The following is a 20,156-nucleotide window of genomic DNA, read 5'->3' on the forward strand; positions in this document are numbered from 1 at the left end:
GAGACGCTACAAGGCTGCATAACGCTTTCATACATGCATCATCTGATACAGAAGATAATCGTATGTAGAGCACCTACATGGCGTGACACTCAGCTCATAAGATGAACACATAGCCGACTCCCGCTGGTGCGTGTTACAACTGCAATAGCCCCAGTCTCGTCCTATTCAGCAGCTACTTCCTCTATCCATCCATCACACGTCACATCATAACTCAACCCCATGGCTTCGCATTAAGAATTTTGTTCATTGCGATAAAACATATGTACTCTCAGCCTACTATACAGGAAGCCAGCCGCCGTAACGCTCAAACGCCCAAGTCATACCCGGTACATTGAGTAGCGAAAGACTGAATGCAGGTAACATCAGGAAACTTTCCTTTCCATCCTTCCTTCTCGTCCCCTTGGTATCAATTTACATCATCATTGTCCTCGTCCTTCCTAAGCCGTCGCTGAAGAAACAGTCTCAATCTCCACCTTTGGCAGCGGCGCCGACTTGCCGCCAAGGTCTGTTTGCCGTGCGTTGGGGTTCTTGGTGTAGTAGTTGGAGATGGCGGATTTGATGGCGTCTTCAGCAAGCATGGAGCAATGCACTGCAAGCAGTTAGTAATCTGGTCCTGATTCTCGCTTTCGTGTTGTGGGATACTCACGCTTTACAGGTGGTAGGCAAAGCTCCTTTGCAATCTCTGTGTTTTTGATCCTCGACGCATCCTCCAGTGTCATGCCCCGGACCAATTCCGTCAGGTAACTCGAACTCGCAATCGCGCTGCCGCAGCCGAAAGTCTTGAACTTGACATCGCTAATGGTGTTGCTGTTGGGGTCGACACGGATCTGGAGCTTCATGACGTCGCCACATGCGGGTGCGCCGACTAGTCCAGTACCGACGTCGTTGTCCGTCTTGGACATGGAGCCGACATTGCGAGGCTTGTTGTAGTGGTCGAGCAGTGCTGCGAATGTTAGCTGAGCGTTCTCAGATATAATTAGTCGGAGATGGTGGTGCGATGACGAGGTGATTCCGATCGGACTCCCGTGTCGCCACCACATCGATTTTCCGAACAAGAGGGGAGGGCGACTTATCTTTCTCGTGGTACTGCCGCCGACCGACTGCTGAGACTGCGGGTGCTGCTGTGCGAATGGGCGAAACGATGCTGGGCCTGGCGGCGGTTGCGAGCACTCTTCCTGCCTGAGCGGGCACTGCTGCTGCGACTCTCCTGAACATGGTGGCGATCGATGTGTGTGGTGTTTTGAGGTTCGGTAGTATCTTTGGTGAGTTTTGGGAATAGTTCGGGTAGCGGTTGGATGTTGGTGTAGGTGTAGCGGAGGTGGATGGCGACGGACAATTGAAGTAATGATGAAAAGCCACGCCCGGCCGCCGGCGACGTAATGTCCGTGCGCACACATACCCCACACTTATCATGGAATCATCTCGGAGAACCGCTCCAGATCACCGGCGAACGAGTGCTATCTCCGTTCGTCCTGCTATCAGATGGAACTTCAGCTCCATTCATATCGCCTACAGCCATGCTGATGCTATCTAGCAGCTTGCGCCGCAATGCTCCCAATCCGCTCTCGTTTCGCCGTTTCATCAATGCTAATGCTAACCCGACACAACTCCGCTTTCGCTATGCTAGTCCGTGGTGAGGGACCTAGACCCGCTGTCTTACAAACGTCGGAAGAAATACACGTAGGCAAACTTCTTCATCTCTTCAATGTCCGCCGCCTTGGCCACCTTCTCGTCATTGAAAAGAACCCATGACGCAGTCTGCTCGCCTGGCAACTGCTTGCGCACAAACGCAACGTAGTGTCTATGGCGTGTTAGCGAATCCTCTACCGTGATAGTCCAAATGCGGAAAACTTACCCGGCGTGTATCGAACTACCCTTGTGGCATACTATCGACTGGAGCTGGAAGTTTGCAGGCAGCGTCTCACTACCAGCCAACTTCTTCTCTGTTGGCTCCGCAGGTGCCTCGGAGCTCCCACCTTCGTCGAAGTCGCCTGGGGCATCGGGGTGGCTGAACAGCCAGTCGACAGCGCGCTCCATGTCACCACCCGTCTCCTTCAGAGCCTGGCGTGCCTGTGGAGCGTTGAAGCCCATAGCTCCTAGGTTCTCGATTTTTTCAGGGTCGAGAACAGATGCAGCGGCTGCGCCTCCACCAGAACCAGCGTTGAAGTCGACGGGGTCATCGATATCTGGATCCTCCATATGTCCAATCAGCCAGTTCATCGCTGCTTCGGCATCTTCGTTACCAGTAGCATGTAGAGCCTTTTCACATCGAACCCGAGGGAATCCCATAGCCTCAAGCATCGAAAGTGCCGCCTCGTTGGGTGCCCACTTCGAACTGCCCGACGCTCCTGTGTCTACATCTTCTGGGAGAAGCTCCTCTCCTTCTACCAAACCATTTGACTTGTAGGCGTCGAAAGCGAAAGGTTCATCGTTGACAATGACGGGAACATCCTGCTTGGTAGGCACCCAGTTGACCAGTTCAAATCGCCTAGCGTTGACGGCCAACACTGAAGGGAACGTCTTGAACATGCTCCTCTTCGTGAAGCCATCCTTGCTGCCACATGCACCGCAAGTAAGCTCAACCAATTCCTCGGCCGTGAAAATGTCGAGACACTCCTTCAGCGTGACTGGCTCGAACTCTTCCTTTTCTTCCTTCTTGCCGTCGTTGTTGGTGACGTCCATCTGCGAGTCTTTTGGTATCCGCCGGATGGGAACTGGGATGGAAATATTCTCTTGCTCGTCTGTCTTGTATCGAACGCGCTTGCAACTGACACATTGTAACCGCTGTTCCATCGCAAAGCGGAAAGCACCGACCGGATCCTTATGGGGCTCAACGTGCTTGCTGCGTGAAACAAGTTGGAGTACGTGCAGAAGCAATTCAAACGCGTCCTGTTGTCGCATAGTTGAGAACTCGGCGTGGCCTCGTCCGATCAGGTGCTTCAGCATGGCAGGCGCGAGGCCGCGCTGGTGAGGAACCTCTGGGTTGTGCTCGTTGGTGATGACGTCGCTATCTGGCTTTGAGTATCGACCTGAAATCATACCGTCTGCGATTTTGCGCATCTGAGTTTCCAAATCCTCGGCAGGGAGTGGCGTCGCCGGCGGAGCTTCGTTGGGGAGGTAGTATCGGTCTTTGAACTCTGGAATCGAGAACAGGGCCTGCAGAGTGCTGTTCAGGTAGCAGCTGTTGCCCAGGTTCTTCAATCCTGTGAAGTCTGGTCCGAACAATGGCTGCAGTTCCTTGCCGTCTTCGGTCACCATAGCAAAGTCCCAGCGCAAGTTCTGTTCGACCTGCATCTCCGTAAGACTCTTCTCGGTCTTCACCCTGTCCTTGATGTTGATGCCCCAGTGTGCTAGATGGTCCGGTAGTTCTGGATCGATGCGCTCTTCGTCACAGGCGTAGCAGTAGATATCAGCCGTGCCATCCGCGGTGAGAGACCCGAGCTTGACTGCGACAGGATGACCAGTCGACTTGGTATGTCCCACACCGTGTGAGTTGCCACCAACGCCACCGAACTGCTGACGACCACAACCCAGATTGCCGCAGGTCAAGCAAAGCCAGAGGTTTTCGTTAAGCTCGCACTCCGAGCAGTGTCCCAGGTTCTGCGATTCGATTTGTCGCGCCGCTTGTTGTTCCAGACAGAGAGTATGTTCGCATGCAGTCAACTCCTGTTCCCACGCCTTGACCTCCTGCTGCTTCGCGAACGTGTTCGCCTTGAGGACTGCGTCCACAATGTTGGGCAGCTTCCCCGAGCTCTTGTCTACATCGTCGACGCCGCACTCGTAGCACTTGACTTGTGTCGTGGTATCGTAGCGGTCTGCCTCGGTCTCAGCTGCCACGGCAAGCTTGGTCATCTTCTGAGGAGGCTCATCGCGCTTGACCCTCTTTCGCGTGCGCTTGATATTGAGGACGAGGGGGTGGTTCGTGGACGACACGTGGAGGAGGGAATGATTGCGATCGCTCGTGCATCCACCATTGAAGCAGTAGAGGCACACGTCGAGGCCGGTGGGGTCGTCGATCGAGTCGAAGCACTGGGTGCAGTCCTCCCGGTACACAGACTGCGTTGGCCCTGGTGGGTGAAGCTCTGAGACGTGTTAGTACTGCCTAGGGTGAGGATGTAGCCATAGAGCGAATGAAGGCGTCTGAAGCATGTTTGCCACCCTTCATTTCTTTTGCCATTCGAGAGTAGAATCTGGGGACAGGTACGGGTGCTTACCGGGTGCGTTTACGTGCGTACAGGCCATGTTTGGTCAAAGTTGATGTGGGCGAGGTACGGTGTAGAAAGTCGCGACGGTTTGCACGTAAATTCGGTTGTTATGACATAGGCTAGGCTTCTAGAGCTCCTCCCCGCGGCGGGGCAAACAAAAGTGGATACCTGCCACCAATACCGAAAGAAAGGTAGTCACCACGCGACAGCTCCACTCTAGCTCAGAAGTCACGTCTGAGTTCAAACAAGTTGGAAAATTGTTTTAACATTCCTTTGACTTGATTTCATGGAGAGGATACCGGACTTGAAAGAGTCTCAACAATTTCATAGGTCGATGCTTACACAATATGCTATCGGAACCACACGCCTGTACTTATACATGATCACTTATTTGCCCTGCTGCCGTGCGTTGACAGACCAATTCTGGAACTGAGTAAACAGCACAGGCTGTAGCGGAGACTTCTTGTCCGCAAACCACTGCTTCTGCGTCTCAGCATAGACGTCCACCACACCAGCATAGTTTCCTTTGTCGAGACCAACAAGAACCTTGACGACATGGAGGCTGGCGGAACCACATGCATCTGCATGGACTTTTGAGCCGTTGCCTAGCTTCGCCTCCTCGTGAATACCCTTCAGCAGCTCCCATACATCCTCGACGTTCTCCGGCTTCGGGAGAGGTGCTTTGCGCTTCGTGCGGGTGTCGAAGAACGACTTTAGCATCTTGGCCGCTTTGTCTGCTGTCTGCTTGTTTGCGTTTGCTCGGGTGCGACGGAGTACTGGGAGGAGGATTTCCAGAGTGAGGGCGTTGGAGTATTGCTTCTCCATGTACACAGCAAGTAGATCCAGGACTCTTGACTTGAACTGTACGACATTCTGCTTTGCGTCCGTTCGCTCCTTCTTCTTGCTTGTTGTCTTGCTGCGCTCCTTGAAAATCTTGCTGAGATGTGGATCAAGCGCCATCATCTGGTCGTCATCCATGTCTGACTCGTCGGATGTTTCTTCTGCCGCCTCTCCGTCGATGGTCGGCTTCGAGGTCTGGAGGGTCATAGCGAGCATGTTGTCGAACTGAGTCAGCTCTGCGTCTTCCTCCTCACTTTCGTCGCTATCGTCATCATCAGAGCCTGACTCAGAAGCCTCGTCGCTGTCTGCTTCCTCCCCATCAACCATCTCAACGTCTGAGTCGTCTTCATCCTCATCGCTTGAGCCTTCCTCCTCCGCGTCTTCATCGCCCTGATTGAATAACTCTTTCTGTCCTTCGAGGTTCTCTTCGGTATCTAGGATCTCAGTCAATGAGCGCAACCCTTCGGCACTGATCTCGGATGCGAATATAGAGAAAGCTTCTTCTCCGATTCGTCGGAACAACGTTCGTTCATTTCCTGAGAAAGAGAGTACGATCTCGACAAAAGCATTCTGGCCATCGGAAGTTGAAGCCTTGCTCTTCTTCTTCGATGACGACTTTCGTGACGCCTCGAAGGCTTTGTAGGAAGCATCGAGGTCATCGAGCATCATGACTGCATCGCCCTCGCCGTTGTAGGCTTGCAAGAGGGTCAGAGAATACAGAAGCAGGAAGCCCTGTGCTGCCATCTCATTGCCAGCTATTGATCCCTGGTGGCACTGCGTTAGTCAATCGAAGAAAAATAACAGGAGGTATACATACTGTCGCAGAGATGGCGTCAATAGTGCTAAGCGCCTTCTCCATGGTACTCAGAACCGATTCATCTGCTTTGAAAGCAAGATCCAGTTTTGCAGACTTGCCATTCCTGGCTCTTATCATGTCCAACACCATGAAGGCAACATCTGACCGAGCACCCAACTTTACGTCCAATAACTTCGTCAAACAAGATGATAACCGCTCTTGAAAGATCGTCCGACTGCGGTCACTGACAGGTGGAAGAGGCACTTTCTTCGTATCCGCCTTCTTTGAGGGAATGAAGTAGGCAAACTCCACCAGTGTCTCCAGGATCTCCCGCAGCCAGTTGGACTTTCGGTCTTCTGCAGCCCCACCTTCCCGTAGATGAGCGATGTCCTTTTTGAAGGTCTTCTCATTGAACTTTTCGTATCGCTTGTACTGTTTGATCGTGTTCAGAAGCAGGTCTGCAATGGCCTGACGACGGCTGTCTGCAACGGTCTGTTCCTCGCTTTCAGGACGCAGGATTAACGACTTGAGATGGCGTATGATCTTCATCAAACTCTTATCATCTGCAGACGCGAGAATCTGCTCCAACGTTTTCGTCCTGGTGATCCGATCAAACTCGACGCTACCGTGCTTTGAGGTCAATGCGACGAAGATGGGAAGTGCTGTTCCATCTTCTCGCTCCACCCTAAGCTGAACGGCACTCAACGCAGCCAACGCGGCGGAATGAAGAAACCGGTCTTCTTTCTTGCTTTGGTTGATCAGGGTGCGCATCAGATTGGGGCTGAACAAGGCAGAGACAGCCCATTCCGGCACACGTGTGATCATGCTACTCAACAGCTTGAACCCCCAGGCTTTACGTTCATGGGATGCCGAAGAAGAGAACAGACTGCTGTCTACAGTATCGATCCAGAATTGTGGGAATTCTGTTTTGTCCTTGGAACTACTCTTACTGTGTTCGTCTCTTCGCAAGATCTCGGCAAAGACCAAGTCCCAGGCGAAAGACGGGTTTGAGTTCGTGGTTCCGGTCTTGACGGTTTTTTCTTCGCTATCTTCCGATTCGTTCTTGTTGAAGTCCTCCTTCAGAATCTTAGCAAGTCGCGAGCGTTCCTTCTTGGCCAGAGGATCCTTGTCGTGCCAAACGCTTTCAGGCAATGCCGCTGGATAACTTGCTTGAACGGTGAGCCACACAGCTACGCCTTCAGGCGTAGAAACGAGCTTGAACGTGTTGAGGCGTTCGAGTATCTCTTCGACACATTTTTGGTACTGCGATTGGCCTTTCAAGCTCCTCACTGCTTCGACGAGGACCATGCCGCATTCTTCTCGGAGCCAGGGAATGTCGCGCGCCATTCGATAAACATTGTCCAAGAGCTTGTTCCATGCATCCAGCGAAAGTTCCGGTTCGATAAGTATCGATGATTGCATGATGGCCTTGAACCCAAAGAGCTTTCCGATGGTATGATCCCGTTTTTCCTGTACTTGTTAGCATTGCGACATCTAGCGCGCCGATGTTCCTACCTTTCCTGGAACGTTGCCCTTGGCTTTGGTCTTCTCCTCTACCATCTTGATGACAGCCGCCACATCAAGCTGCGAACCTTCGATAGACTCCTGCTTTACTGCAAATAGTTGTCGCAATAATTCGGTGAGCGTGAGCGAGAATCCGACCCTGGCTGCTTTGCGCTGACTGCAAAGACCTTTGATCAGGCGTACTAACGCGTCCTCCACATCTTTGGGCTCTGGCTTGTTTTCGGGCGAGAATTTGACGATGATCTGTTTGGCGGCTTCAAGACGGACATCGTCTTCTTCGGCTGCCAGGTCTGCGTAAAGCTTAGAGAGCTTCACCTTGTCCGAATTACTTTCTCTGCGCCGCTTCGCCGGAGCTTCGTCAACTTTCTCGCTTTGATCCACCTCGCGCTCCCTCTTGGGTAACTTGCTGCCCATCTTTTACTGATTTCCTGGAGAGTGTATTGGATGTTGTCGCGACGCGACTTCCGCGAAAAGTCGAGCACGGCTCTAGGAAAATTTGGATGCTAACCGAAGATGGACTAGTTGGACAGGGTCCAGCCAACGCGAAATCCACTTGAACTGCATGACGTCGGAAGCATGCGAGCTCCATCTGCATACTCATGGGAAATTCATTGCATTTAGCGGACTCTGCATCATTTCTATGATGCGAATGATTCTACTTGAGTCACCTAGAAATCGGATACGAATGTTTAGTCATGTCATCATGCGCTGCACAGTATCACACAACCACCTCATACAAGAGAAAACTTGAATAGGTCTGCAGACTACACCATACCCGAAACTTGCAAAGCAGGTGATCCAACGTCAACGTGGGCTCCAGGGTGTTCAGATTTTCCCTACGTTGGCGTGCAACCGAGAAGAGATCATAGCCATCACCGTTGGAAGTGACTGGCTGAGTATTGAGTTGAACTGCTCTACGTATGTTCGGCATTTACAAATCAAGTCCATCCCTTGAAAATGATCAGTCATCATCCTCATCCAAGCCTTCGAAGACTCCGATTGGCTTTGGACGGTATGTCGTTGGAGGTGGAGCCTGTTCTTGAGCTGGTCTGCTCGGAGACTGTGCCATGTCTTTTGCAGGCGCGTCCTGTGCAGCCGCCTCGCTCTGTCCCTGCTCTTGCAACGCCTTCTCCCTAGCCGCGTCCAAATGTGCAGTTATATTGAACTCGTCTAGGTTTTTGCCCTTCTACACAAGGAGATAGGAGTTAGTGTGAGTCTCGTATGAATCTTGGACGTGCCAAACATACCTCACGCCAGTACTGGAGACTGAATAGAGCGCCCGCGCGGATCTTCTCGTTGCTGGGCCACGGGTACCATGGCAGGTTGCTAGCCTTGAGCTTCTTCAGCCATTCTTCTTCCTCTGGGGTGATTTCGAGCGCAGGGCCAGTGGCATCTTTGCCTTCCTTCTGCCCTTGCGCAGCTTCACTTGCTGGTGCTACTGTCTCTGGTGCGAGAGCAGGTGTATTGAGGCCATTGGTAGGAACACCGCCTGAGGCGACTTCATCGTCATCTTTCTCTTTGTCTGCGGCAGGTACGGGTTCACGGTATGTTGGCGGGACGGTGTGTCGGGAAATGTTGGTCGCGTATTGTAGGAGTTCGTCGAATGGGACGGCGCGCGAGTCTTCGGGGAACGTAGTCACGGTCGTGTCAAAGAGCTCATGGCGCAGTTCTGCGAGCTTCTTGACGGATGTCTTGAGCTGGTCTTCGAGCGCATCGGCTTCTGCGCGGAGGTTTTGGATGCGGATGTGATTTGCCTGGTGTTTGGCGACTGCAGTGCGTCAGTCGTCAATGTCAGCAGACGTGGATGTTCGCGTACGTTGGTCCAGGCCTTGACTGAGCTCGTCGTCAGCAGCTAGCAGATCGACGGCAGCTTGCGTGGCCGGGTTGTAGGCAGCGATTGAGTCGACCAAGGTTGTCAAGGCCTTCTCGACGCGTTCGAACTGTTCGTTCAGGACGTCTTCCATGGTTGCGTGGTGGGGACCAGCTGTGCCGTCGACAAGGGAACAGCGCAGGGTCAGCGAACGTGGATCGGGTGGAGCACGCGCATACACGTGACGTGAAGAGGCATGCGCGGTGGGCGACGGGGTCGTATGCAGGTTGCGCGCCAGACGGCCGGAGCTGAATGGCCAGCGAGTGCAGCGCGGTATTCACATTACAGTCGTGAAACCGGGCCTTCAAGCGCGAATCATCCACGGGCGCTTTTGCTAGACTCGCGGGGTTGCCCGCCTTCGACGCATGCGAAAGCGGGACATGACGAAGCGGCCAGGGCTGCCAGGGCCCTCTCGGCGTGGCCGCTATTTGCGTCGACGGGCTGGAAGCCGAGCTGTCACGACGACCAGCCTGCAGCATATATCCTCCGCTCCCCTGCCTCTGCCTGTCTACACCATAGTCCTAGTCTCGCTCCTATCGCCCTCCACATCCGCCTCCCACGGTTCTTCCAGCGTGCTGCGCCTCCGTCTCCCAGAAGAGCACCCCGCCGTCGATTGGCCCGCCACTTGCACCCAGCTACCACTCTGATTGCTGCTCCGCCTTCCAACGCCTACCAATTCCCCCGACTGCCTGCCTTTCCTTCCTACATAATTCGGTGCACCCCGAAAGCCTCGACGCACGATATTCCGCACATCTAGCAGCCATGGGTAAATCGTAAGTTCTCTTTCCTTGCTGCTTTGTAATGCGGGGCCATCGCGCCTACCATCCCGACGTTTGGAGATTCCTGCCCTTCACCGCGGACACGCGCGTCGTCGAGTGAAGGCCACACGTTGGACCGGACCTCGCTATGGACCCTTCACTCAGGCGCAGATACCCCCCGCTTGCCCGCACACCCGATCGCCCACGGCACAAGCATGTTCCAAGAGCTCGACATCCACGACTACAAGAAGCCCGCGCATACAGCACCGCTGCCTCACCTCCCATCACAGGCGCACGGAATCCCGCTGCTGGAGCACAACCACCCGCCTCTGCGGTTCGCGCGCCGCCATCACAGCGACGTACCCCGTCATGACGAGTCCGGCTATGCGCACTACAAGGATATGCGGGAAATCGCCTTGGCGAATGCCATACGCGAGTTGGAAGACGAATTGGGGTCGCGCTGCGGAATCAAGTGCTTGGAATTGCAGAACCAACAGCTGATTGTACATCGCTATAGCCAGAGTAAACTATCACAGCAAGAGCTGGCCGACCTCCAGAAAGCGACACACTTCGACAAGAAAGAGCTACAGCAATGGTACAAAGGTGCGCACGCAGTGGGGCAACAGGTTCGGACTGTGACTGAGTACATACAGGCTTCCTGAAGGACTGTCCATCGGGCATGCTCACCAAGGAGGAGTTCCAAAAGATCTATAAGCAGTTCTTTCCGTTCGGGGATCCGTCGTCATTTGCAGATTACGTCTTCAATGTCTTCGATGCAGACAAGTCCGGCACAATCGACTTCAAGGAGTTCATCTGCGCATTGAGCGTCACGAGTCGCGGCAAGATGGAGGACAAGCTAGACTGGGCGTTCCAGCTGTACGACATTGACGGAGACGGCAAGATCAGCTACGAGGAGATGCTGGCAATCGTAGAAGCCATTTACAAAATGGTACGTAGTCACGCCCAAGGATGCGCCTTCATTACTGACATGTGCAGGTCGGCTCCATGGTTAAGCTCCCGGAAGACGAAGACACCCCCGAGAAGCGCGTTAAGAAGATCTTCCGCATGATGGACAAGGACGAGAACGGCAGCTTAGACATGGCTGAGTTCAAGGAGGGCTCGAAGCGCGACGAGACTATCGTTTCCGCCTTGTCTCTGTACGATGGTCTTGTGTGAGGAAGAGGGTCGATACCCAGTGTCATTTTCTGCTTGTTTCGTTATAGTCGATATCACAGCGCATTTGTGGGATTGGCATACCATTATTCCCTTGCTGTTAGGGTGGATGACCTCGCCTTGGCGTACCGGACATCATGAATGATGTATACAAAGTGCGCATTTCGTTTTCGCGGTCAAGAATGCAACAACAATTTCAAACTTCCTTGATTCTGCACGTTGGTCTGACTGTAAGCCTCACCCAGGAAAGCCTATTTTGGGGTTTCTTTGGTACAAACTTGTAATTGGGCGTCTGCATGGCATGTCGGGTCTGTGTTCTGACGTGACGCAACCTTGCGGGACGCTTTCTTAGGCGGCCTTCAGGGAGCTTTGGACAGGTAGCTTGAGAACAACACATTGCTAGCACCGTGCCGCCTTGCTTTCGTACCATCGCCGGCTGCACGCTATGGACAGATTACCTGTCTAATAATACGCCATCATTTTCTCCTCCGCTGTCGACTTCTGGCGACGTTTGCGCTGCGACGCTACGTTTCGGCATTCCGCCCAGCATCTCAAGCTGACGCCGGCCCGTGGGCTCCACCACGTATTAAAGCCACTTTCACGCGCCTCGTTTATATAGGCAGACACACCTACACAATGCCGCGATCCGCGATATCAACATGCAGCGCCGCGCTGGCAGCCCTGCTAGCCATTGCACCCTCACCAGCGTCGGCCTTTTACTTCCCAGGCACCGCGCCAACTTCGTACAAGACCGGCGACGCAGTTCCGTTATACGTCAATCGCCTGACACCCGCCGATTCGCAGAACGACCCCAAGCTACGATCCGTCTTCTCCTTCGACTACTACCATCCGCCCTTCCACTTTTGCCGTCCAAAAGATGGCCCCAAAGAAATTCGTGAGAGCTTGGGAAGCATACTGTTTGGCGACCGGATACAGACGAGTCCGTTTGAGCTGAAGATGGGCATGAACGAGTCGTGTAAACTGCTCTGTGAGGCGCCATATCCGGGCAAGGACGCGGCGTTTGTCAACAGCAGGATATACCAGGGCTACGACCTCAACTGGCTGATTGATGGGCTGCCTGCAGCACAATCACTTAGGGAGCCGGGCTCAGACCAGACCTTCTATCAACCAGGCTTCGCGCTGGGTCTTGTAGACGAGGACCAGCCCATGCTCAACAACCACTACGACATTGTCATCGACTACCACGAAGCATCGCCGGGGAACTTCCGTGTCGTTGGTGTGTTGGTAGACCCATACTCGGTGGCAGAATCGAAGAGGCAGGGCGACGATGGGGCTACGTGCAATGGACAGACACCGGTCATTCTGAAAGAGGGCGAGGCTGATGATAACCTGGTCGTCTTCACGTACGGCGTTTACTGGCGACCAAGTCCGACTCCGTTTGCGACCCGATGGGACAAGTACCTACACGTATACGATCCCAAGATCCACTGGTTCTCTCTCATCAATTCGGCCGTCATCGTCGTCTTCCTCGTCATAATGGTCAGCACCATTCTCGTGCGCACCCTCAAGAAGGACATCGCGCGTTACAACCGTCTGGATCAGTTTGCGCTCGAGGACTTTGGGGAAAGCGGCGACGGCGATGATACAGCGGATGACTCTGGCTGGAAACTCGTACACGGCGATGTATTCAGGCCACCGAAGAACCCGCTGCTTCTGTCGGTTTTGATTGGCAACGGAGCTCAGCTCTTTGCCATGACAGCGTTGACTATAGGTAAGTCGCCAGAACATATCCCCTGTCAGGTCCCTGCTAACATCAATGACAGTATTCGCGCTTCTCGGCTTCCTCTCTCCTAGCAACCGCGGTGCTCTTGGAACCGTCATCATCATTTTCTACACGCTCTTCGGTTTCTTCGGAGGCTACGCCGCGGCACGTACCTACAAGTTCTTCCATGGCGAGTCGTGGAAACTGTGTTTCTTCTATACCCCGGTAGCTCTACCCGCCATCGTCTTTGGCGTCTTCTTCCTCATGAACCTGTTCGTCTGGGGTCGCGGCGCATCCGGTGCTGTGCCCTTCACCACCATGCTCGTAGTTGTCATCATCTGGTTCGTCATCTCCGTCCCGTTGAGCGTCGCTGGTTCCTGGCTCGGATTCAAGCAAGCCGCCATTGAGCCACCCGTGCGAACAAACCAGATCCCACGCCAGATCCCACCTGTGGGAGGCTACCTGCGACCTCTTCCTTCCATGGCCCTGGCCGGTGTACTTCCCTTTGGCGCCATCTTCGTCGAACTCTACTTCATCATGAACTCGATCTGGTTCTCAAAGGTCTACTACATGTTCGGTTTCCTGTTCATCTGCTTTGGACTCATGATCATTACCTCGGCGGCGGTCACGGTACTCATGATGTACTTTTTGCTTTGCGCGGAGAACTATCACTGGCAGTGGAGGTCTTTCTTCACTGCTGGTGCGAGTGCGGCGTACGTGTTTGCTAGCTGCTTGCTCTACTGGATCAAGGATGTGAGCTGGACTAGTTGGACAAGTGGTGTCGTGTACCTGGGATACTCGGCATTGCTGAGTTCGCTCGTGTTCATTCTGACTGGTAAGTTGGTACTCTAATCCCCTGGTTCGTAAACCGCGTAACTAACGAAATGAACAGGCACCATCGGTTTCTTCGCCAGCTGGCTATTCACCCTTAAGATTTATAGATCTATCAAGGTGGACTGAGCGTGGGGTAGTAGTGGAGATCTGCCAGTATACCTTTTTCTTTTCCTTGGAATCTCAACCCGTCGAGTAGCGTGCGATCTTTGCCAATATAGACATTAGAAAGGCATTTTTTTGCGAAGAAAGTCTACCCTTATATCTTAGACTACTTAACTACATATGACGGCGAATCTAGACTCAGTGCTACGATAAAGCAGGCTGGAGCAAGCGCGCATGTCATGGCCAATATTGGGAAACTCAAAATACGCCGTATTTCACAAAACCCACTTAATTTGATAAAAAAGGTACTCACTGAGTTGTCGTCGGCTTATCTTCTACCAGTCTGATTGTCCCCAAGTATCTTGATGCCCGACCACCCTAACTGAATTTCCAATTCCGTTCTCATCTTCCCTGGCATGTTCTCAGCAACTTCCTCTCTGTCTGTCTCCCATGCCTACAATCACCTATTCCTTCCCTCGTCTTCCATAATGACGTCAACGCCTCACCTCCCCCGATAAGAAAGCCCACCCACCCCCGTTCCCACCTCTTCACCATCCAACGCGTATCCAGCGTCTACAAAAGTAGCAAAACAACGGAGACCCACCTACCCTACATCCTACCCGCCCATGCACGTTCGTAAAAGACTGGGACTCGTTCTCGAGTACACCGGTGTATCACACTGTTTTCGTCGGGCATCTCTCGGATTTCAACTCTATGCATGGACCTGCAGCACGCTTTACCGGATCAGGGTTAGTGGACGGGCGCTATAGAGACCCTTCCCGTCGAACTATTCCATGGACCCGTTGAAACCCAAGACCCGAGAGTTTTCCGGGTGAAGATTGTCATGAGCGATGAGACTTTTTTCTGCCAGAGATTTGGTGGTCGTACGAAGATAAGATTTCAGAAGGCCTTAATAGGGAAATGGAGGTGCGTGCGTATGTAGATGTATATATATATATGGGTGTGCCGGCGCCCGGATTGAGGTTTGGAAGTGTTGATGATCAGCTTTTTTGGATTGCATCACTGTTGCGATTATTGCGTGTTTGTTATAACACACCCTTAGTGTTTTGTTTCTTGATTATCAGGCCACCAGGCTTTTGAACTAGAATCACTCTTACGAAAGTCGTTGATCTTTTACTTCTGTTGAAGTCATCGACAGACTACTACCTATATATCAAGCTTCTTTCCGCCGCATACGCCTAACTACTGGACATCTTCGTCACCCCGATTATCGACTTCACACTGCAGACCTCGAGGTCTGATTAAATCAATCATGGCGACAGAAGGCATACAATTCCCCATGACGCGGGACTTCGCTAGTCCATCTAACGACGCAACACACCCCAGCCGACCCTCCTCATCCTCAGATACCACAACCCTCGATGCCGAAAAGCCCGCTCCCCTCCACCGCGCGCCAACAGCCGAAGACATAGTCAACCTACCCACCCGCACCCTCTCCAACGATGCCAACCTCGAAGAATACACACAAGAAACCATTTCAGGACAGATGATGCGCGAAGTACGGTCCAACGCAGGCAAAGTCGAGAAGTACGATTTGGTCACTTTCACCATTGACGACAAGGAGAATCCGAAGAATTGGAGCAAGGCGTACAAGTGGTGGTGTACCATGTGTGTTGCGGCGACTTGCTTTGTTGTTGCGTTCAACTCGGCGGTCATCACCGCGGATCTGGAGGGCGTGAGCGCGGAGTTTGGGGTCAGCGAGGAGGTGGCGCTGTTGACTATTACGCTTTTCGTTGTTGGGTTTGGTGTTGGACCTATGGCGTTCGCACCGGCGTCTGAGATCTGGGGGAGGAGACCGGTGTATGGTGTTACGCTTGCTTTGGCTGTTATCTTCACTATTCCTGGTGCTGTTGCGCAGAACATTGGAACGTTACTGGTGACGCGCTTCATTGCTGGTGTGGCGTTCTCGGCCCCTATGACGCTTGTTGGTGGAACACTAGCGGACATGTGGAGATCCGAGGAGAGAGGTGTTCCCATGGCCGCTTTCAGTGCGGCACCGTTCATCGGCCCTGGTGTTGGACCTTTGGTTGGAGGTTACCTCAGTCAAGCTGGTGGATGGCGCTGGCTCTACTGGATCCAACTTATCCTCAGCTTTGTCGTCTGGGTCCTCATCACCTTTACCGTACCGGAGACATACGCGCCTAAGATTCTGGACAGAAGAGCGAAGAAGATGCGCAAGGAGACGGGCGATGACAAGTTTGTCACGGAACAGGATCTCGACATGCGGCCATTCAGCCAGCGCCTCCAGCTCTTCCTCCTTCGACCCTTCCAGCTGCTCTTCCGTGAGCTCATCGTCTTTCTGATCACGCTCTACATGTCGGTTCTGTACGGTCTTCTGTACATGTTCTTCGTCGCATACCCGATTGTCTATCAGAAGGGCAAGGGCTGGAGCGCAGGTCCAACAGGACTCATGTTTATCCCGCTCATCTGCGGTGTACTGCTCTCCGCTGCATGCGCACCACTCGTCAACAAACACTACATGAAGCTGGTAGAGAAGCACAACGGCCACCCACCAGCGGAAGCACGTCTGATCCCCATGATGTGCTCATGCTGGTTCATCCCTATTGGCGTTTTCATCTTCGCCTGGACAAGTCAGCCCGAGACCCACTGGGCAGGTCCGGCATTCGGCGGTGGCTCTGTAGGCTTCGGCTTCATCTTCCTGTACAACTCAGCCAACAACTATCTCGTCGATTCGTACCAGCACCAAGCTGCGTCAGCGCTGGCGGCGAAGACGTTCCTGCGCAGCTTCTGGGGAGCGGCTGTGGTGTTGTTCACAAACCAGATGTACGAGCGTTTGGGCGATCAGTGGGCCAGTTCTCTCATCGCTTTCATCGGGTTGGCGTGCTGCGCGATTCCTTTCTTCTTCTACTTTTACGGCGCGAAGATTCGTGAGCGTTCTCACTATGCCTATAGTGAGGAAGACAGGAACAAGGAGGAGAAGCTGGGAGCTTAGTCAGGAGAAGGATAATTTGATCATTTTCTGTTGTGTGGACCTATCGTCACGCTTTCTTCGACTTTTCTTGTTATGCTGCATTGTGGGCGTTTGGAGAGCTTGGTGTTTCACCGGGAAAAGGCCGTGGGAGGGGTCTTGGGATCGAGAGGCTTCTTTCGACATCCATAGCGTATGTTATTCGTAATCCATCAACTTCCTACTTCCAATATGGATCCAAACCCCGATGCGTGCAATCCTGCCAGCGGTTACACGGCTAATTTCGAGTGAGCGAGCTCATTGACAATGACATGAAGGCGAGACCTCGCAACGGTGATGTCATGGCATAATTGCAGGCCCCGGCTGGGTCGAAAGAAGTGGATGCGATGGGCAGAGGAAATTATTTCCATCGTTGGCCGGGAATGTCAAGCTTCCTAGACGCGTGACTAGCCGGGGTCACAGGCGATCGGCATCCTTGCCCAGGAGTGGGGCTCCAGCGAGCGGAAAGGCCGACCGAAGTCGACACTCCACCAGCGCGACTATCCGGCCCAGACAGACCTCTGACGACTTTCCCCCGAGCTTCGACCATGGACGAGCTCAAGGACACGCACAACTCCAACGCGCCAAATGGGTTTATGCAAGACACGCCGCCAAGAGCCGACGTCGATGAGATCCTGAGACGGAAGCGGAAGGCGCGAGAGTACAAGGTACGCCGTTGAGATGAAGCGCTATCGATGCAGCGATGGAAAAGAGGAGGCTTTTGGGGTCGAGGGGCATTAGTATGGGCAGGTGTGAAGAGAGGCCTCTCTGCATTGCCGAATTGGGCTACAGGACCCGGCGCATCCAGCACGGCAGGAGCTACTGCCCCACGAACATGCGCTGACGCTCTACTCCCCTACAGGCCTGCTATCCGTGTCGACAGCGCAAGGTCAAGTGCGACCAGAACGTCCCCTGCAAGACATGCGTCGTCCGCGAACATCCCGAGCTATGTACCTACCACCCGCCGAGCGAGTCGCACCCGCCCGCGAAACGAATCAACCTCGGACTTGGACAGAACAACGGCCATGACTTCTCCAATGGCCTGGTTCACATACATGGCGGCACAGTCACGCTGCCCCGAGAGGTGCGCACACATATGACAGGGAGGATGGCTGTATACTGACCGTAGCAGGACTGGGAACGCATCTGCGGGAAATTGCAGCAAGCTGAGAAGTCGCTCAGTGATTTGAAGCATGCCGTCGGCAGCGTTGCGGAGATACCACCACCCATGAACGGCTTCTCTCCTGCTGATGGATCTGGAAACACGCCTTTGGCCGCAGCGGCCCCTATGGACGGCGAGCAGAGCCACGTCAGAACCCAAGGAATACACACGCGCAACGACATCACCGGCCAAACGATACACATCGGACCCAGCTCAGTACCAGCACTCGTCATGGCGTTAGGGAGGGGAGATACACAATGGGCGCCGGGCGTGCAAGATCTCCTGGGCAAGAAGAGCATGCTGCCGATATTTGGCCTGGACAACGAGAGCGCTACGTACCCCTTCGTCGACCTTTGGGGGCTACCACACGGATCCATAGCGCGCGCCCACGAGCTTGCCAACGCATTACCGAGCGACTCTGAATGCCTGAGTTTCTTCCGCAGCTATCGCGAAACCGCGCACGCCGTATACCCCGCCGTTGCCGACATCGAGGCCATCGAATCTGATCTTCTGCTCTTCCTGATAAACCGCGCCAGCTCACAGGGTACGAACGGCATCACGGATCAGCAAATATATGGGAAAGACTTTCATTGGATAGGCATGGTCTTTGCTATACTAGCTTCAGGATGTCAATGCTCGAGCCTGTCACGAAAGGAGAGGGAGTTGACATCGCAGGTCTACGTGTGCTGCAGCTTCGAGTGCCTGCGGTTCACTAATTTCTTATCGCATGCGACCATCGAAAACATACAGACCCTTCTTATCCTTGGAAACGTCATATCAAATAACATGAACGCCGGAGTTGCTTGGAGTCTGATGGGTTTGACAGTCCGCCTCTCGCAGACCCTAGGACTGCACCGACAGTGTCCTCCGTCAACGCCAGTGCAGCAAAGGGTCATTCGGAGCAAGACATGGTGGGCGCTTCTTTGGCAGGACTCGCTGCTGTCTGTCTCATACGACAGAGCCTCGTCGACCACCACTATTGACCATACTGTACCCATGAGCCAGCACACAGCGCCGGGGACAAGAACATACGTCGAGAGTATGTACCGATTGTGCAAAGTAGGCCTCGACATAGTCCGTGAGCGTCAACGGCCACAAAACTCACACGATGCCCTGATACGAATAACTGAACACCGCAACGAACTCCAGGAGATCATGATAGATGCTGCAGACTATCTCAAAGACTCGAGAAGGTGTCGGTCCATGCGCGATCAGCTCGAACACTGGGCGCTGTACCTGCACATATCGTACGTCACATCTGAGCTCTGCCGACCAGCCATCAGCCCCGCCACCGCCAATCTCGATCTTTCCAAGACGCTGCGCAAGACATGCATCGACAGTCTCACCAACACGGTCGAAGCATTCCTCGGTCTGCAAAACATGACACCGTTTGCTACCCGTTCCTGGTCCGCTGTGCATCGCTCCTTGAGCTCTGCCCTACTGCTTGGTATCCTCGGCGAACACAACCGCAACGAACGGGCGCGCAGCCTGTTACAGAATGTGATCCAAGTCCTTACAGATGTCACGAAAGATGTGGATCCTGCCGAGCTCGCCACGCCCATCACGCGATCAGTCTCAGCTCTGGAGCGGTTGCTGAGAATAACTACGACGCACAACCGCAAGCCAAGTGAAGCAGGCTCACAAGCGTCTCCCACGATGCACGTCTTCACCGCGCAGGACATCAACAATGCCCTCAATGGCGATGCTGAGAACATGTTCTCGCAGTCGCCACTGCTTGGTTTGGATCTCGACTCTTCGCCGTATGCGCTTATGGAGAGCATCGTGTGGGGTGCGCAAAAATCACCGTGAGAAGATGAGGAGCGTAGAGAGTAGTGGAAAAGCGAAACAAAAGTAATGATACCCAGATGTGAGAGCGACGTAGCGCTGTCGAATGAAAAAATCGAAACAACAACCAGACTCCCGTTATTATTCGGACGCGAGTAGTTTGACTGCCTTCCAACCTGCTGCCTAATGGCGCAGCATGACAGATATTAATGCCGTTAGAAGGGAGGCGATTATTGGGCCATGTGTTTCTGAGAACAAGTTTCATATCGCGGATGACAGTTTTGGCCTGTAGTCCAGCGGCCGCTAAGTAGTAGTTTCAACTAAATGAATGCGCTGAGAGGTTCTCTTGGTACCCACCTTGTCCGCGTCGAGTGAAAGCTTGCTGTCAGCCCTAC

The 20,156-nt window shown here is 53.6% G+C and overlaps 8 protein-coding genes across 8 annotated transcripts; 4 read left to right on the forward strand and 4 right to left on the reverse strand.

Moving 5' to 3' along the window:
* Positions 1 to 437: 437 nt before the first annotated feature.
* ISU1 (iron-binding protein) lies at positions 438 to 1,519 on the reverse strand (the record flags this gene model as incomplete). Its single annotated transcript, XM_049404237.1, has 4 exons — positions 438 to 589; positions 647 to 943; positions 1,098 to 1,257; positions 1,514 to 1,519. 4 exons carry the CDS (start codon positions 1,517 to 1,519, stop codon positions 438 to 440), a joined length of 615 nt encoding a protein of 204 aa, XP_049249959.1.
* Positions 1,520 to 1,656: 137 nt separating this feature from the next.
* Positions 1,657 to 4,242, reverse strand: J4E88_010647 (uncharacterized protein; the record flags this gene model as incomplete). Its single annotated transcript, XM_049404238.1, has 3 exons — positions 1,657 to 1,801; positions 1,856 to 4,082; positions 4,215 to 4,242. The coding sequence occupies 3 exons, from the start codon at positions 4,240 to 4,242 to the stop codon at positions 1,657 to 1,659; spliced, it is 2,400 nt and encodes a 799-aa protein (XP_049249960.1).
* Positions 4,243 to 4,592: 350 nt separating this feature from the next.
* Positions 4,593 to 7,779, reverse strand: J4E88_010648 (uncharacterized protein; the record flags this gene model as incomplete). The annotated part of the gene is made up of 3 exons (XM_049404239.1): positions 4,593 to 5,810; positions 5,863 to 7,311; positions 7,357 to 7,779. The coding sequence occupies 3 exons, from the start codon at positions 7,777 to 7,779 to the stop codon at positions 4,593 to 4,595; spliced, it is 3,090 nt and encodes a 1,029-aa protein (XP_049249961.1).
* Positions 7,780 to 8,326: 547 nt separating this feature from the next.
* On the reverse strand, positions 8,327 to 9,329 carry J4E88_010649 (uncharacterized protein; the record flags this gene model as incomplete). Its single annotated transcript, XM_049404240.1, has 3 exons — positions 8,327 to 8,551; positions 8,613 to 9,133; positions 9,182 to 9,329. The coding sequence occupies 3 exons, from the start codon at positions 9,327 to 9,329 to the stop codon at positions 8,327 to 8,329; spliced, it is 894 nt and encodes a 297-aa protein (XP_049249962.1).
* Positions 9,330 to 10,208: 879 nt separating this feature from the next.
* NCS1 (Neuronal calcium sensor 1) lies at positions 10,209 to 11,169 on the forward strand (the record flags this gene model as incomplete). The annotated part of the gene is made up of 3 exons (XM_049404241.1): positions 10,209 to 10,596; positions 10,647 to 10,942; positions 10,990 to 11,169. 3 exons carry the CDS (start codon positions 10,209 to 10,211, stop codon positions 11,167 to 11,169), a joined length of 864 nt encoding a protein of 287 aa, XP_049249963.1.
* Positions 11,170 to 11,802: 633 nt separating this feature from the next.
* Positions 11,803 to 13,849, forward strand: J4E88_010651 (uncharacterized protein; the record flags this gene model as incomplete). Its single annotated transcript, XM_049404242.1, has 3 exons — positions 11,803 to 12,898; positions 12,951 to 13,724; positions 13,782 to 13,849. 3 exons carry the CDS (start codon positions 11,803 to 11,805, stop codon positions 13,847 to 13,849), a joined length of 1,938 nt encoding a protein of 645 aa, XP_049249964.1.
* A 1,249-nt stretch (positions 13,850 to 15,098) lies between these two features.
* Positions 15,099 to 16,799, forward strand: J4E88_010652 (uncharacterized protein; the record flags this gene model as incomplete). Its single annotated transcript, XM_049404243.1, has 1 exon — positions 15,099 to 16,799. The coding sequence occupies one exon, from the start codon at positions 15,099 to 15,101 to the stop codon at positions 16,797 to 16,799; it is 1,701 nt and encodes a 566-aa protein (XP_049249965.1).
* A 563-nt stretch (positions 16,800 to 17,362) lies between these two features.
* J4E88_010653 (uncharacterized protein) lies at positions 17,363 to 19,785 on the forward strand (the record flags this gene model as incomplete). Its single annotated transcript, XM_049404244.1, has 3 exons — positions 17,363 to 17,482; positions 17,677 to 17,898; positions 17,947 to 19,785. 3 exons carry the CDS (start codon positions 17,363 to 17,365, stop codon positions 19,783 to 19,785), a joined length of 2,181 nt encoding a protein of 726 aa, XP_049249966.1.
* Positions 19,786 to 20,156: the final 371 nt, after the last annotated feature.

The sequence above is a fragment of the Alternaria novae-zelandiae genome (genome assembly GCF_023758075.1).
Source record: "Alternaria novae-zelandiae strain BMP 2774 chromosome Unknown scaffold_37, whole genome shotgun sequence".
Classification (NCBI taxonomy): Eukaryota; Fungi; Ascomycota; class Dothideomycetes; order Pleosporales; family Pleosporaceae; genus Alternaria; species Alternaria novae-zelandiae.